This window comes from Camellia sinensis, chromosome 10 (genome assembly GCF_055761805.1).
Source record: "Camellia sinensis isolate YWXY chromosome 10, ASM5576180v1, whole genome shotgun sequence".
NCBI lineage: Eukaryota > Viridiplantae > Streptophyta > Magnoliopsida > Ericales > Theaceae > Camellia > Camellia sinensis.
In genome coordinates this window covers 81,264,514-81,281,177 of record NC_138970.1, presented here as the reverse complement: position 1 = coordinate 81,281,177, position 16,664 = coordinate 81,264,514, and the positions used below count along the sequence as shown (strand labels likewise).

At 36.8% G+C, this 16,664-nt stretch overlaps 1 protein-coding gene across 1 annotated transcript; it reads left to right on the top strand.

The window, feature by feature from the left end:
- Window positions 1-4,659: 4,659 nt before the first annotated feature.
- On the top strand, window positions 4,660-13,792 carry LOC114314458 (pyruvate kinase 1, cytosolic). The gene is made up of 16 exons (XM_082891737.1): window positions 4,660-4,995; window positions 5,123-5,219; window positions 5,361-5,458; window positions 6,256-6,411; window positions 7,144-7,221; window positions 7,468-7,599; window positions 8,160-8,240; window positions 8,360-8,431; window positions 8,538-8,627; window positions 9,892-10,036; window positions 10,499-10,587; window positions 11,593-11,688; window positions 11,842-11,909; window positions 12,071-12,170; window positions 12,367-12,426; window positions 13,254-13,792. Exons 1-16 carry the CDS (start codon window positions 4,927-4,929, stop codon window positions 13,404-13,406), a joined length of 1,584 nt encoding a protein of 527 aa, XP_082747863.1. The 5' UTR covers window positions 4,660-4,926; the 3' UTR covers window positions 13,407-13,792.
- The last annotated feature ends 2,872 nt before the right edge of the window (window positions 13,793-16,664 follow it).

Genomic DNA, 16,664 nt, shown 5'->3' with positions numbered 1-16,664 from the left:
AAATGAGACTGATGATAAATTTCACAAATCCCTTAAATTCTTTGCGATGTGAATTGAGAGCACTTCCAGTCCTGTTTATTTAAAGGAGGTCGGATTGTATTTATGAGATCGAATTGAGAGCACTTCCAGTCCTATTTATTGACAGGAGGTGGGATTGTATTTATGAGATCTAGAAGGTTAGTGTAATTTAAAACTTAGTTTAGTTAAGATAAAAATGGTAAAAAGTGAAAGAAATAAAAAATAATAACTATTTGAATTTATTTAATTTGAAAAAGGTGAAAGTTATATAAAAATTAATTTTTTTGTACAACGAACTAAGCTTAGTTTCTTACAAAAACAATACAATACAAAAAAAAAAGGGAGCTTTTTTGATAAATTCATTTTCTAAGAGCTTTTATTCCATCAAACCCATATTCTTTTTGACTATTCCATTAGGTCCAATTTGAGATAAGAAGACCAAAATACCCTTTTCATCTACTTATATTCCATTTAATTCACATTATTTTCTTATATTTCAATAAGTCCTATGGGTGACATAATTACCAAAATACCCTTAATGTGAATGTTCACACCGTCAATGTAAATGTTCATATCGTCAATGTGTAGGGGCCCGGCCATGTCGATCCTCGTGGGTGCCCGGAAAAATTCGAGTCGGGCCGGGCCGGCCCATAGGCCAAAAAAATAGGCCCGGCTCGGCCTGTTGATAATATGAATATTCACATTGACAAGTTAACATTTACATTGATAGGAGTGTAAAATTGGCCTGCGGCCCGTGGGCGGCCTGAAACCAGCCCGCCGCCCGGGGCGGGCCCGGACCGGCCCATTCACAATGTGAATATTCACATTGACATATTAACATTAACAATAACATTGACAAGAGTGTAAAATTGGCCCATGACCCGTGGGCAGCCCGGGCCCGGGTCGGGGCGGGCCCGGCCCGTTGACAATGTGAATATTCACATTGATATGTTAACATTCACATTGATAGGAGCGTAAAATTAGCCCGAGGCCTGTGGCCGGCCCGAAACCCGCCCGCGACTCTTGGGCTGCCCTGGGCGGGCCCGGCCCGGCCCGTTGATAATGTGAATATTCACATTGACATGTTAACACTCACATTGATAAGAGTATAAAATTAGCCCGCGCCCCGTGGCTGCTCGAAACTAGCCTACGGCCCGTGGGCGGCCCGGGGTGAGCTCGGCCCGGCCTGTTGACAATGTGAATATTCACATTGACATGTTAACATTCACATTGATAAGAGTGTAAAATTGACTCGCGTCCCATGGGCGGCACGAAGCCCGTGGGCGGCGCGGGGTGAGCCCGGTTTGGCCCGTTGACAATGTGAATATTCACATTGACATATTAACATTCACATTGATAGGAGTGTAAAATTGGCCCGTGGCCCTTGGGCGGCCCGAAACCCGCCCGCTGCCCAGGGCGGGCCCGGCCCGGCTCGTTGACAATGTGAATATTCACATTGACATATTAACATTAACATTGATAAGAGTGTAAAATTGGCTCGTGACCTGTGAGCAGCCCGAAGCCCGGCCCCGGGCCAGGGCGGGCCCGGCCCGTTGACAACGTGAATATTCACATTGACATATTAACATTCACATTGATAAGAGTGTAACATTAGCCTGTGCCCCATGGCTGCCCGAAATATGCCCACGGCCCGTGGGCGGCCCGAGGCGGGCCCGGCCCGGCCTGTTGACAATGTGAATATTCACATTAACATGTTAACATTCACATTGATAAGAGTGTAAAATTGACTCGCGTCCCACGGGCGGCCTGAAGCCCGTGGGTGGCCCGGGTTTGGGTCCGGGCCTACCCCGGGTCGTGGGCGAGCTTCGGGCAGCGGACAAATTTTACACTTCTATCAATGTTAATGTTAACATGTCAATGTGAATATTCAAATTGTCACGGGTCGGGCCAAGCCCGCCTCGGGCTGCGATCAGGCTTCGAGCCGCCCACGGGCTGCGGGCCAATTTTACACTCCTATCAATATGAATGTTAACATGTCAATGTGAATATTCACATTGCTAACGAGCCGGGCTCGCCCCAGCCTGAGGTCAGGCTTCGGGCTGCACACGGGTCATGGGCCAATTGTACACACTTATCAATGTGAATGTTAACATGTCAATGTGAATATTCACATTGTCAACAGGCTGGGCCGGGCCCGCCCCGGGCCACCCACGGGCCGTAGACGGGTTTCGAGCAGCCACGGGGCGCGGGCTAATTTTACACTCCTATCAATGTGCATGTTAACATGTCAATATGAATATTCATATTGTCACGAGTTGGGCCAAGCCCGCCTCGGGCTGCGGTCGGGCTTCGGGTCGCCCACGGGCTGCGGGCCAATTTTACACTCTTATCAATGTGAATGTTAACATGTCAATGTGAATATTCACATTGTCAACAGGCCGGGCCGGGCCCGCTCCGGGCAGCGGGCGGGCTTTTGGCCGTCCATGGGCCGCGGGCCAATTTTATACTCTTATCAATGTGAATGTTAACATGTCAATGTGAATATTCACATTGTCAACGGGCCGGACCGGGCCCGCCCCGGGCCTCGGGCGGGTTTCACGCCACCACGGGACGGGGGCCAATTTTACACTCCTATTAATGTGAATGTTAACATGTCAATGTGAATATTCACATTATCAACGGGCCGGGCCGGGTCGGCTCGCCCTGGATTGCTGTCCAGTTTTATACTCTTATCAATGTGAATATTAATATGTCAATGTGAGCATTCACATTGTCAACAGGCAGGGCCGGGCCCGCCCACGGCCCGTGGGCGGGTTTCGGGCAGCCATGAGGTGCGGGCTAATTTTACACTCCTATCAATGTGAATGTTAACATGTCAATGTGAATATTCACATTGTCAACGGGCCAGATCGGGCCCGCCCCGGGCCGCGGACGGGTTTTTGGCCGCCCATGGGCCGCGGCCCAATTTTATACTCCTATCAATGTGAATGTTAACATGTCAATGCGAATATTCACATTGTCAATGGGCCGGACCGGGCCCGCCCCGGGCTACCCATGGGCCGCGGGCGAGTTTCGCGCTGTCCCGGGACGGGGGCCAATTTTACACTCCTATTAATGTGAATGTTAACATGTCAATGTGAATATTCACATTGTCAACGGGCTGGGCCGGGCCGGGCCGGGTCGGGCCCGCCCTGGGTTGCTATCTAGTTTTATACACTTATCAATGTGAATGTTAACATGTCAATGTGAACATTCACATTGTCAACAGGCCGGGCCGGGCCCGCCCACGGGCCGTGGGCGGGTTTTGGGTAGCCACGAGGCACGGGCTAATTTTATACTCCTATCAATGTGAATGTTAACATGTCAATGTGAATATTCACATTGTCAACGGGCCGGGCCGGGCCCGCCCCGGGCCGCGGGCGGGCTTTTGGCCGCCCATGGGCCGCGTCCCAATTTTATGCTCTTATCAATGTGAATGTTAACATGTCAATGTGAATATTCACATTGTCGACGGGTCGGACCGGGACCGCCCCGGGCCGGCCATGGGTCGCGGGCGGGTTTCGCGTCGCCACGGGACGGGGGTCAATTTTACACTTCTATTAATGTGAATGTTAATATGTCAATGTGAATATTCACATTGTCAACGGGCCGGGCCCGTCCTAGCTCGCGGCCGGGTTTCGGGCCGCCCACGGGCCAATTTTACATTCCTACCAATGTGAATTTTAAAATATGAATGTTCACATCATTAAATTGCTAATCGTTCAAAAAATATTTATAAGGGTATCAAAATTAAATATAAGGGCATAAGTGTCCAAGAAAATAGTGTAAATCAAGAAAATGGACTTTATGGAATAAAACTATACATACATGGGACTAAATGGGTTAAAAAATTTCTTCATGGACTTCTTGGGTTAAAACACTTCTAAATTGGACTTATCAATAAAAATCCCCAAAAAAAAAGTTATAAAAATAATTAGTTATAATTAAAATTTCTATTTTCTTATAAATTTGTCATCATAATCAAATTTATATAAGAAAATAAAATCTTGTTACTAATTATCATTTTTACTTAAAAAAAAGAAAAAAAAGTAATGAGTGTGTTTGGTTTGAGTCTTTTGAATTAAATTTCTTGAAAATTGAATTTTTTTGGTTTTCGTATTTTTTTTTGTTTTTAGTGAATATTTTTAAAATTTTAAATATATTTTTTAAACTTTTTTAGATATACCTTACTTAGATGTATCTAAAAAATAAAAAATTTATGAAAATATATTTTAAAAAATTAAAAAATATAAAAATATACTAAATTCTAGATTTTTTTTTTGTATTTTTGGTATTTAGTAATTTTTCAAAAGGTTTTTTTATAATTTTTTTACTTTTTAGGTATATTTATGTTAGCTATGTTCAAAAAGTAAAAAAAATTACTGAAAATATTTAAAAAATTTAATAAAAATAAAAAAATATAAAAAATAAGAAAGTAAAATTTTCTGAAAGGCTAATGATTGGTGACCACAAATTTTGTGGCTTAAATGGACTGAAAATGTCAAAACGATATCGTTTTAAGTACAAAACAATTTTTAAAATGTCAAAACGACGTCATTTAGACATTTTCAAACTATTTAAACCACAGAATTTGTAAATTTTATTTATTTATTTATTTATTTATTTTTTGAAGAAACTAACCAAGCAAGGTGAATGTTCTTTTCCTTGGAAAAAAAGAAAAGTGGTTTTACGAAAACCGGTTCGGTGTTCAAAAGTTGAATTGAAACCAAAAAGCATCAGGATATTCTCTCTCTCTCTCTCTCTCGCGTGGTCCAAGCTCGTTTATAGTACCTAACCCTCCTTAGGTCGATTCACGCTAACAATCGTCTCTCTCCCTCTCTCTCTGTCTCCGTCTCTGTCTCTCCAAATCTTTGTTCCCTTGTTGTTTCACAGTTTCAATCTGCAAACATGCATGCCAATCACTTGCTTCTCGAAGAGCCTATCAGGATGGCCTCCATTCTCGAGCCATCTAGAGCCGTAAGTTCCATTTTTTTCTTCTTCTCAATTTCAATGTCGATCTATACATCTTTGTGTATGTATATCTATATATATATATGATTGTGACTTTGATTTGGAACTTGTACGATGTTTATTGATTTCACAGAATTTCTTCCCCGCAATGACAAAGATCGTTGGGACTTTGGGCTCCAGGTCTCGATCTGTCGAGGTCATCTCTGGTTGCCTTAAAGCTGGAATGTCTGGTATTATAAATTTTCTCTGTAAATATTTGTATTTATGTGTTACAATTGTTGGATATCTTTGATTTTGTGTGGAACAGGATTTTGATTTTACTTTGAAGTTTGGGGGATTTGAGTAATGATTTGTGAATGTGTGGTTTTCAGTGGCTCGATTCGACTTTTCGTTGGGGGATCCTGAGTATCACCAAGAAACTTTGGAAAACTTGAGGGCTGCTGTGAAGACCACTAATAAGCTTTGTGCTGTATGTGTTTATATATATGGGGTTTTTATTAATTGAAGTTTGTTACATTCTTGATCTACAATCATTTATGCTCAGTTTGTTTGCATGGAAAACATTTTGTACGAAAAACTTTTTCCTATGTTTGTTGGTGGTGGTGGGACGAAGGTGGCGGCTGCCGTGATGGTTGGCGGTGGCCGTAGAGATGTTGGTGTGGGGGTGGCGGTGGTAGTGTGGAGAAACTTTTTTCGCATTTTAAAATTGAAAAATATTTTCATGTTTGTTTTTTATTGACCATGAATATTTTTTTGTTGACTTTCGTATTTATTATACCAAACATCAGAAAATAGTTTTGGAAACAGTTTTTTGCCCAAATAAACGGAGCTTTAATGAGCATTCAGATTCATCTTGCTGGAGGTTTTGTGTTTTGCTTCTATTTTGTTTTTTGTATTTTTGTTTGCTTACTGATTTCACTTGCATCATATTTTTTTGTCAATTTTTATGATGGTTAGTTTTGTGTAGATTCCCATTTGGTTGCGGAGAAAACCGAGGGGAGAAAAAGAAGAGAGGAAACTGATCTTTTTTTTGATTCCTGAAAAGAAAATTGAATCGGAATATGTTGTACAATGCTGTTTTTGGTCTTTAGGCATTGGGCAACACAACTTAACTGATGGTTCTTGGCTTCAGTTTTTAGTTGGATTGTTCTAAATGATAATTGTTTCGAATAAAGTTTGTGTAGCTTCGTTTATTTTCAAAAGAAGCAAATGGAACAGCAGTATGCAAAATAAGATTTGAGTTTGAGGATATTTTTTGTTTTTCAGGTTATGCTAGATACAGTGGGTCCTGAGTTGCAGGTTGTCAACACCATTGAGAAAACTATTTCACTTGAGGAGGATGGTAAAGTTGTTCTAACTCCTCATAATGGTCAGGAAGCCTCTCCTGAAGTGTTGCCTATCAACTTTTCTGGACTGGCAAAGGTATCAACATTTGCATCTCCCTGTCATTAATGCTAATAAATTTTCTTGCCTAGATTTTGAAGCTTAATAAATTGATTGATGAAATTACATGAATAAATCAGAAAATGCATGTTGTTGGGTTCTCAAAATGTTTGAAAAAGGTTTATTTTGACTTTTTTTTTTTTTTGGTTTCAACTTCTGGTAGTTATTTTCGACTCAATTATGACCTACAAAAAAACACACTAAGAATTAGTATTTCTTGGCTGTTTCGCAAATAGTTTCATCTTGTGCATATGCATGTATGTGTTTGAAGTTTGCAATGCATTAGGATGCTTCTTGAAACTTTCTCATTCAAATATAAATATTCTATTGTTGCCTCATATCTGTTGAGATTCTTACACGTGCATTTTGTTGAAGTTTGGGAGTGCAATTTGGGTTTATAATCAATAGCTATTTTTTTTTTTAATACTAACATTAATTTTTTTTGTCTAGTTATAAAAAATATGACTTGTAATTAATACTTTCTGTTGAATGGTAGTTACTTTGATTTCAAAAAATGCAAGTATGGCAGTGAACTTTTATTCTTTTCAGAATATTTGATACCATGCATGTAGGTCTCTTTTTAATATTATGTCAACTTCGTTGGAAGCATGTTTGATTACGAAATAATAATGTAGTACATTCTTGTAGAATTCTTATGATCGTCTCGGTTCAATCTCCATGCTTATCAGCCTTTTGATGTGGTTTTTGCAGGCAGTGAAGAAGGGAGACACCATCTTTATTGGTCAATATCTGTTCACAGGAAGTGAGACTACTTCTGTTTGGTTGGAGGTAGGAGACAGGCTATCCATATGGCTGACTCATTTCAATAGATTTCTTTATTTGTCTGTTTGTGTTGCATTGCATGTCTTTTTTTGGTGTGTGGGGGAGTTAGGGTGTTGGTCAGATTTTTTGCATTAAATTGACTCTGTTATTTGGCTTAATTAGTAGGAAGTTGAAGTGAATGTAGTTGTAGAAGTAGATAGTTTTGACTGAATTTGCACACAAACATGACTGATAATTAACTTGGTTGAGCAGGTAGATGAAGTGAATGGAGAAGACGTGGTTTGTGTGATAAAGAATACTGCAACTTTGGCTGGCTCATTGTTTACCCTACATGCCTCACAAATTCACATTGATTTGCCTACCCTCTCTGAAAAGGATAAGGAGGTGAGTCCAACTTTTATTGACTATAGTCTAAACATGTGTTTGCATTCTCTGTTTCATGCAGAGGAAATGGCTGAAATGCATAAATGAGGAATTTTTTTATAACATTTTGTGTAATTTTTTCCAGCTTATGTGGATCTAGTGCATATTGTTGCTCACTGCTTGTCATTAATCAGGAGGCAGCCCTATTAATGTTTTATGCTTCCGCTCTAATGCAGTGATTGTAGTGCATGAGTAACCATAAATTCAGAGCGAAGGTTGTGGAGCCCTATAGCATGTGTTAATCGATATTTATGTGCTTAGTCATAGAAAATCTTAAAAGAAAATGGGTTAGGTTCATTCGATGTTACTGTTGATAGTGTTGATGCATTTCTGAGCTTCATATGACTCCTGAGCTTTGGTCATTACAGTGACTTGTTTTTAAGAATCTGCATGATTCATTCAAAGTGACCAATTTATGTAATTTGCATAAGAAATTTGCTAAGTTTATGTTTCCCCCAAATACCACTTGCTGCCATGACTATTATCAAGTGCTTTTGGTGATATTTTAATGTTAATTTCAGGTCATTAGTACATGGGGTGTAAAAAACAAGATTGACTTCCTCTCACTGTCATATACTCGGCATGCAGAAGATGTTCGTGAAGTAAGGATTTACTGACTTTATTTTTCCTCTCCCCCCCCCCTCCCCCCCTATTTCTTTAATTTCCCCAACATTATGTTGTTTGAGTGACTGATGACATGCTTCTTTGTGCTATAACGTAGGCCCGTGAATTCCTAGCCAAGCATGGTGATCTTAGTCAGACCCAAATTTTTGCAAAAATTGAGAATGTAGAGGTGAGTTTAGATATAGTGGTAGCTTGAATGAGCTTGCTTCTTAGATGCAAGTTGGCAGAGATTTTCTGGCAATGTCAAAATTATACAAATCTTCGATTCTTTTTAGGGTTTGACCCACTTTGATGAGATCCTACAAGAGGCAGATGGTATTATCCTTTCTCGTGGAAATCTTGGCATAGATCTCCCACCTGAGAAGGTTAGTTCTTTAATTTGAACAATTTTTTTGATTACTGCACAGCCAATTGAGTGGTAATGTAAGATGACTAGATAGTCTAGATGCTTGTATATAATTGGGCAATTATGAACGTATGAAATTGGTCCACATAGAACTGAACATTCATCCCATCCAGCAATCAAAGGGTTGAAGGCATGCCTTATGCTTACAACACCTGTATTTGCTGCTTGTGAAGACTTGATATGCATTGTTTGGCTCATTTGTTAATGACTTGAGTACTCTTACTGCAGTTGGGTGTATCGCATGGTATTTGAGTTTTTGTTTTTAGAGCTCTTGAGATTAAGTTGGAGTTTGTTTTCCAATTCTGTTTGGCTGATTGCACTCTGTTCAAAATATCTTCTCCCTCTGACATGGGAGAGGGGTTTCACGGGTGAAGGGTGTGAGAAGCTGATGTTTTTGTTTGGCTCTTTTTTAAAGTGTGATGGTAAGATTAATATGTTACCTTGAGGGGGAAAATGTATTATGCCAATTGCAGTTTCTTCATTATGTTATATCTGAAGAGGAAAATAGCTGGATATTCCTTTGGAAAGACACCATGTCCTTCACCTTGTACATTGTAACTTAGATGGTTGTTGAATCTCGAGATGTTTACTATATCTTATGGAAAATTCAAAAAAAAAATAAAATTGGTATTCTGTGGGTTAATTAGGTAAAAGAAAATTTTTCCAAGGAGTTTTTTAGTATTTAATTGTTATTTAAGAAATTAAAAGTTAGTCAAAGTCATATCATCATGAAATGTTTATTCTTGTGTATTAATTTAACTAGCTCAAAGACCCATGAAGCGATGGGCAGGGAATCTAGAAAGAAGCCAAGAAAAAGTGGGTCCCACTTGAGTGATGTTTCCAGTTGCAATTGCCTTTCTGTTCTTTTTTAATCTACCCAATATGTGAGCTCTTCTGGCCCAACTTACATGTAGTGGCATTAGGAGGGCTGAATGTTATTTGTGTGTTGCCATCCCTCCTCCCCCCATTTATATTAAATAGATAGATATGGTAGCATCAAGATTGCAACTATATCATTGCTTCTAATCATCTTATGAGCAGTATTGGATGTTATTGTCTATTCTATAATATCAAGTCGTGATTGAGAATGTTCCATGTCTTGGATGTTTAATAGTTGGGGACTCTGTTTGTACTTGTTTTTAATTGTCGATGAAGTGTCTATACATGCTGTTATCTAAAACTTGCTGCTGGCCATATGGTCCATACCTTTATGCAATTTGCAGGTGTTCTTATTTCAAAAGGCTGCTGTTTACAAGTGCAACATGGCTGGAAAACCTGCAGTGGTAACTCGTGTTGTAGATAGTATGACTGGCAATCTTAGACCAACTCGTGCAGAAGCTACTGATGTTGCGAATGCTGTACTGGATGGTGAGTTACTTTTTTGTACAAACAATTTGGTGCTTTATCTGTTCATTGAGGCCTCGTTTGGCAAGAGGCTATTTTAGCCAATTAGCCAAAAAGTTACTAAATTAGCCAAAAAGCCAACAACCCATACCAAAAAGTCAAAGATTCTCTTTTCTCTCTACTTTTTGCACATCTTTTCGTAATTAGCCAAAAAGTCATCCCAAACATACAAGTTTTTTTTACCTACCTTTTTAGCCAAATAGCTAAAAAGTTACTAAATTAGCCTGTTTCCAAACGAGGCCTGAGATCCTTCTTAACACCATTGGTTTTGCGTATTATATTGTGTAGTATGCAATATAATTGTTGGTTTGGGATTCTTTTTAATCTTTTTTTTTTTTCCCTTAAAAGTTTGTTTGATATTTTTGATGAGTATGATATGAAAAATTTGGAACCTTAGTTTTCTTTCTTATCTGATCCTTAATGCAGGAAGTGATGCAATTCTTCTTGGTGCTGAGACTTTGCGTGGATTGTACCCTATTGAGACAATATCTATTGTTAAAAAAATTTGTGCTGAGGTAATACATCACAACATTTCTGAATAAAATTCTGTTGCTTGAAGAACTTTGTTGTTAACTGCTAGCCACTGATCTGTGCAACCTGGATTAACAGTTTATTTTGGTCTCTTAATTTGTTCACTGCAAAATTTTTTAAATTGGAAAGCACTTGCCTTTCTGTCTTAGGTGGGCCTGTTGTGTTTATGTTGTTTAATTACCAATTTACTCTTTTTTGTTCTTGATGTGGGTATGGTTTTACCCCTATTCATTCTGTCAGATGCTAATGATTTTAGTTTGGTGAGGCAATTGATGTTTAACCCCCAGACATATTTCTAAGTATTGGGAATTGTTTGTTTGCTTGTTGTAAATTAGATGTGGCGACTATTATGTCTAGTTTCTGAAGCTTTTGCTCAAGAGAGCATTTAATCAATATTGGCAACAATGGGGAACTCCAAGAAGTCTGTTACTTCTTTTTTCTACTTTCCCTTCTCTTAGCATTTGGGAATATATTCGTCAACTGCATGATGAGCATCACAGTTTTCTTTATCTTTGTCCTTTTGTCGTATGACATCAATTTATATGATAAGGTGAGATGTATATATATATATTTTTGTAAAAAAAGTAGTTACAACTTGAAATAATATTACTAAGTGAATGGAATCCTTGTTTTATGTAGTTGTGTTTACTGCTATCAACTTTTTGTTAACAAAAAATATCATTCTGATTATTTTGGTTCAGTGTTTTTATGCGTCTTTGTTTTTAATAATTATACTATAAATGCTGTGAACAAAAGATTTCAATAATTCATGCATTATAAGAAGAGAATATAGTGTCTGAATAATTTTTCATTTTGTTCATCATTTTTGGTACAAATCTGATTGCTGTGTTGGCAAATGGTTGAAGTACATATAATTAATGCTCTGACTCTTGAGATTTCACTGAAGTACAACCTAATCCTTGGTGTTTGCTTCAGATTGTTCCATATAATTCTGTTTGGTGCTTACTTGAGTTCATATTGCCTTGCAGGCAGAGAAGGTTTTCAATCAAGACCTGTATTTTAAGAAGACTGTCAAATATGTTGGAGAACCAATGAGCCACTTGGAATCCATTGCTTCTTCTGCGGTACTTTCTTTCAGATGTTCCTGTTGTACTTCATTCTTTTTTTTTTTTCCCCATCTCCCCTGATGATTCTGACTATGCATTAGTTTCTTTTGGATTTAGCTTGCTTAGTGCAAAATGGGGTTTTTCATAGGCTAATACACAGTTATTGTTTAGGTAAGAGCTGCCATTAAGGTGAAGGCATCAGTTATCATTTGCTTCACTTCATCTGGAAGGGCTGCAAGGTATTAGTATATCTATGCATTAGTTTCTATAAATGATTGTATAAATTAGTATATGTGGTTACCATCAAATTATTTGTTAATCTGGTTTTATTAATCCATATATGCAACTTCTCTATGTTCAATCATGTCCACAAGACTTATTAGATTCCAAATACATGCAGATTAATTGCGAAGTATAGGCCAACAATGCCGGTTCTATCAGTAGTCATTCCTCGTCTCAAAACAAATCAACTAAAGTGGAGTTTTAGTGGTGCATTTGAGGTATATGCTCGGCTCTGATTTAATTATAGCTCGTCTTCTGCAGGAATTAGGATCTATTTGTTTCTTGTTTTCTGCATAATTTCTTTTTCTTATTCTTCTTTATATTACCTCTTCCTTTTCTACCAACTAGTTAACGTTCAAGCTGATGAATCTGTGCTCTTTTCCCATTATTTCCCCCTTTTCTCTAAATGGTTAGGCGAGGCAGTCGCTTATAGTCAGAGGTCTTTTCCCCATGCTTGCCGATCCTCGACATCCTGTAAGTTCTTGTTTTACATATGAATTTGTGGTTTATGCTGCTGCTGGGTGATGGATTCATGCCCACATACAATAGTTTTATGGTGTAATATTTAAGCATATTTTGTGGGCTTTGAAGCATGGAGATGCAGATACAGGATACAAATATGATACGGTACCCTTACGGATACAGCAATACACGACAAAAAATAAATAAATAAAGAAATGGATACAGCAATACACGACAAAAAATAAATAAATAAAGAAATGGGTGTGGGCAGGACATGTTGCAAAAAATTATAATAGTTAATATATTCGTGAGAAACGATTTTATAGGAATAAGATACTAGTTTAAGACCCATTTTTTTTTCCTCCGCCTGTGGATACATTAATTTCAAAAAATTTGAAAAAGTAGAGTACTACTTTAGTCTTACTATTTTCTTCTTTGGTAAGAAATAAGAAAATATTGAAAAACTATTGTTGTATTTATTCTAACAGTTATATTATAATACTATGCAAAAATTATTACAATTCTAATTTCATAGTAGTTTGGATATGTGACCTAGTGTGTCCAAAATGTATTTGATATTTCTCAAAATCAAAATCAAGTATGCTATACGTTTAGGAAGTGTTATCTGAGGAGTATCAGTATTCAATACGGGTACAATACAAATACAACTCTCTTTTAGAAGTATCTGTGCTTCATAGTCTCTGGGTTCTATGCTCCTAGCTGATTTAAGAATGTCAAAATGTAGTGAACCTTTGATGAACAAATAATAAATGTTCCATGTACTTAATTTTACTCGACTAGATTTCAAAAATTTTGTGGTTACCTACTTGACTTTGTAGGCTGAGTCTACAAGTGCGACAAATGAGTCGATTTTGAAGGTTGCACTTGATCATGGGAAGGCCTCAGGAGTCATTAAGTCACATGACCGAGTTGTCATTTGCCAGAAAGTTGGGGATTCATCTGTTATCAAGATTATTGAGCTCGAAGATTAGAACACTTCAGTTTTCCTCATTATGAGCCATTCTTTCCCAAGTTTTGGAATTGGTAATGGGACTTTGCTGCCATCCCTCTTACGAGGTTCAAATCTGGAGGTTTCAGACTCTTCTTATAATTTTCACATAGTATAAATGTACACTGGGCAATTCCTTTTTGTTTAAGTCGTGGAAATTTTGCCTGTGGTTCCCTTTTTTGTTCCTGCATCTATGTATGCTTTAGGCTTTATTTTATTTTAATTTTTTGGCGTTGCATTGATGAACATGCTTCTGGTTTAAGCTGTGGGATTTTCATTTTTCTTAGTTACATTTTAAGGGTAGCTTTGATCTGCCCAAGTGTAATTTGGAATTTGCTTAATATTATACCCAAATCTTTCTTATAAAAATTTGTGTTGGTTTGGGATTTATGTTCGGGTCCGTGATGGCATGAAACTTGGTGGTGTTTGAAAATTGATGAGACTATCGAGGGACTTGAGCCTGATTATTGAAGTTAATATTACTCTGTGGATGGTTTAACGCTCGTATTTTGACAGGTCTCTCCTACTTGCGGAAAGTTCTCTCTTGATATTTTACAGCAGTCACGGCACCTATGGGACTGAATTTTGAAACTTTTGTGCCACTTGTATTTTACTAGATTCTTGACAACAAAGTAAACTCTCTATTTTCTTTAACTTTTGCTAGTACCCTTATGCGAGTATCAAATATTTTGCCCAGCTGGCATGTTTGAAATGAATTCATATTTGATCCGATCCAATTTTGAATCGTGGGCTCTTCTCAAATCTTGTGAAGAACACATGAAAACTTGCTGTAAATTTGTGAGCTTATATCGGGTTGAGCACAAATTGACGACTCAGGTCTTACTTTTACCACATGTTAATTAGTGAATAGAAAAGAATATGTTGTCATTTCATGTGAAGTACTTGTTATATAAAATTAAAATTCCTGGACCATACGACCTGGTTTATTGCTTATGAGCATCTATTGGTGATGATACAAGATAAAAGGGTCAACTGATTGGGTGTTTTCAGTGTTTAATTGTTCCATTGGTGATGATGATACAAGATAAAAGGGTCAACTGATTGGGCGTTTTCAGTGTTCATTGTTCAGTAGAACGGACACCAGATTTTAATTGTTCTATTGGTGATGATGATGACACAAGATAGAAGGGTCAACTGATTGGGTGTTTAATTGTTCTATTGGTGATGATGATACAAGATAGAAGGGCCAACTGATTGGGTGTTTTCGGTGTTTTATTGTAAAGTAGGACGGACATAAGATTTTAATCTCATGAACAGAAGTGCTACGGTCTATAATTATTCTACTAATATTTAAAAAAATTAAAAATAATAAATCTAGGGAATGGGGGGTGAAGCTAGGTATTAATATCATAACAAAAAAAAAAAAAAAAAAATTAGAAGCCAAACTTATATAATTTTAAAATATTATTGACTAATACTATGTTAAAGAGTGTTAAGTATTCATATACAATGAAATTTCTGGCTTATAAATTTAGTCAATTGCTGAATGAGAAAGCTTCTATGGTGGAAAGTCACAATAAAACCTATACCACGAATGGCATAATCAGGGTCTGTTTGGCAAGCAAGGTTGGGGTTAAAATAGTCACAAAAGACAAAATAGGCTATTTTAGCCACAACAAACAAAATATCACATTCAACCCATAATCATTACACTCATCTCTCACAAAAAAAGTCAAAAAGTCAAAAAGCCAATCCACTTCTCAAACAAAGGCTCAATATCTTTAGGGTAGATTATATTGACCTTTTATGAGATTTGAAAAAATTGTAGTAACAATTTTAATATAATTATACTAATTTCTTTTACTGAAGAAAAGGAAATAACATGAAAAAGAGATGATAATATCATCTTTTTCATCTATATAATTAAAAAATTATTAATGAAAATGGGATTAAGTGTTATATGAATTGAAATCTTAGGAGATTCAATAGTAATTTAATAATATCTTAATGAAAAAAAAACTATAAAAATATGGGAAACACTATGGTGCACACGCAATTTAATAATATCTTAATGAAAAAAAATTTATAGAAATATGGGAAACACTATGGTGCACACCTTTTAAAGAGTGTGCATCATATGCATTTTATAACTAAAAAGAAGAATGACATAATTTAAATTTTCTGAATCATAGCTAAAAAAAAATATCATGATTAAATATAACATTAGGCATAACTAAATAACTTATGAGTCGTAACTAAAGAAGAAAATAATATAATTAGGAGGGTATATGGCACATTTTTTTTTGAAAGGGGTGTATATTAGAATTTTATATTATATATATTATAAGTGTAAAAAGAAAATTCAGAAGGGGGGCGCCCATGGCCTAATGGATAAGGCGTCTGACTTCTAATCAGGCGATTGTGGGTTTGAGTCCCACTGGACGTGTCAAAATTTTCGTTGCATTTATAGGTAGAGTGTTGCATCGTAAAAATTTTTTGAACCCTCCATTTTATAATTTTGTTTTATTACAATTATACCTTAAAGTAAAATTATATTAAAAGACATTATTAAATGGAATACTCACCTATCAATAAAAATTAATACTCTATAATATTGGACCCCCATCCCCACCTCCAACTCCAACTCCAACTATACGTATTCTATGTTTATAAATCCTAAATCTATTACTTTTCATAACCAACTAACATAAACCCTAAATCTATTATTTTTCATAATCATCTTAAATCTTGAATGTGTCATATTCATTACCATCACCAACGCTATTGAACTTGAAAGTTTTGCTTCAAGTATAACGTATACTTCATCATCTTATAAGTTTATCTGTCTTGCATTAACATTCTCGGTCGTTTTCGGTTGTTCTTGTTTCGTTCGAGCTGTTCGGTACTGATTTGCTGACTGTTAAAATTATGTTCGGTAATACAGTATTGAACATAATCCTTTCGTTCAATACATAGGTTCCGAACATTAATGCAGATAGTCAGTTATGTAATTTTCTTTGTTAAACTAACTTAGAATGTAAAAGAGTAAATTAGAATGGATTTAAGTTATGTATTTTGAATGGATTTAATTCATGTTATTTTAAATTGTGAATTGGAATGAATTCAAGTTACACAGTGATGAACAAATTTTGTTCGGACATGCAGTGCTGACAGGATCATTATTGTTCGACAAAATAGTTCTGAACAAAATACATTTTTTCGGCTACACAGTGGTGAACAAATTGTTTTGGGCTACATTCAGAATTCTGATGGCGACTCA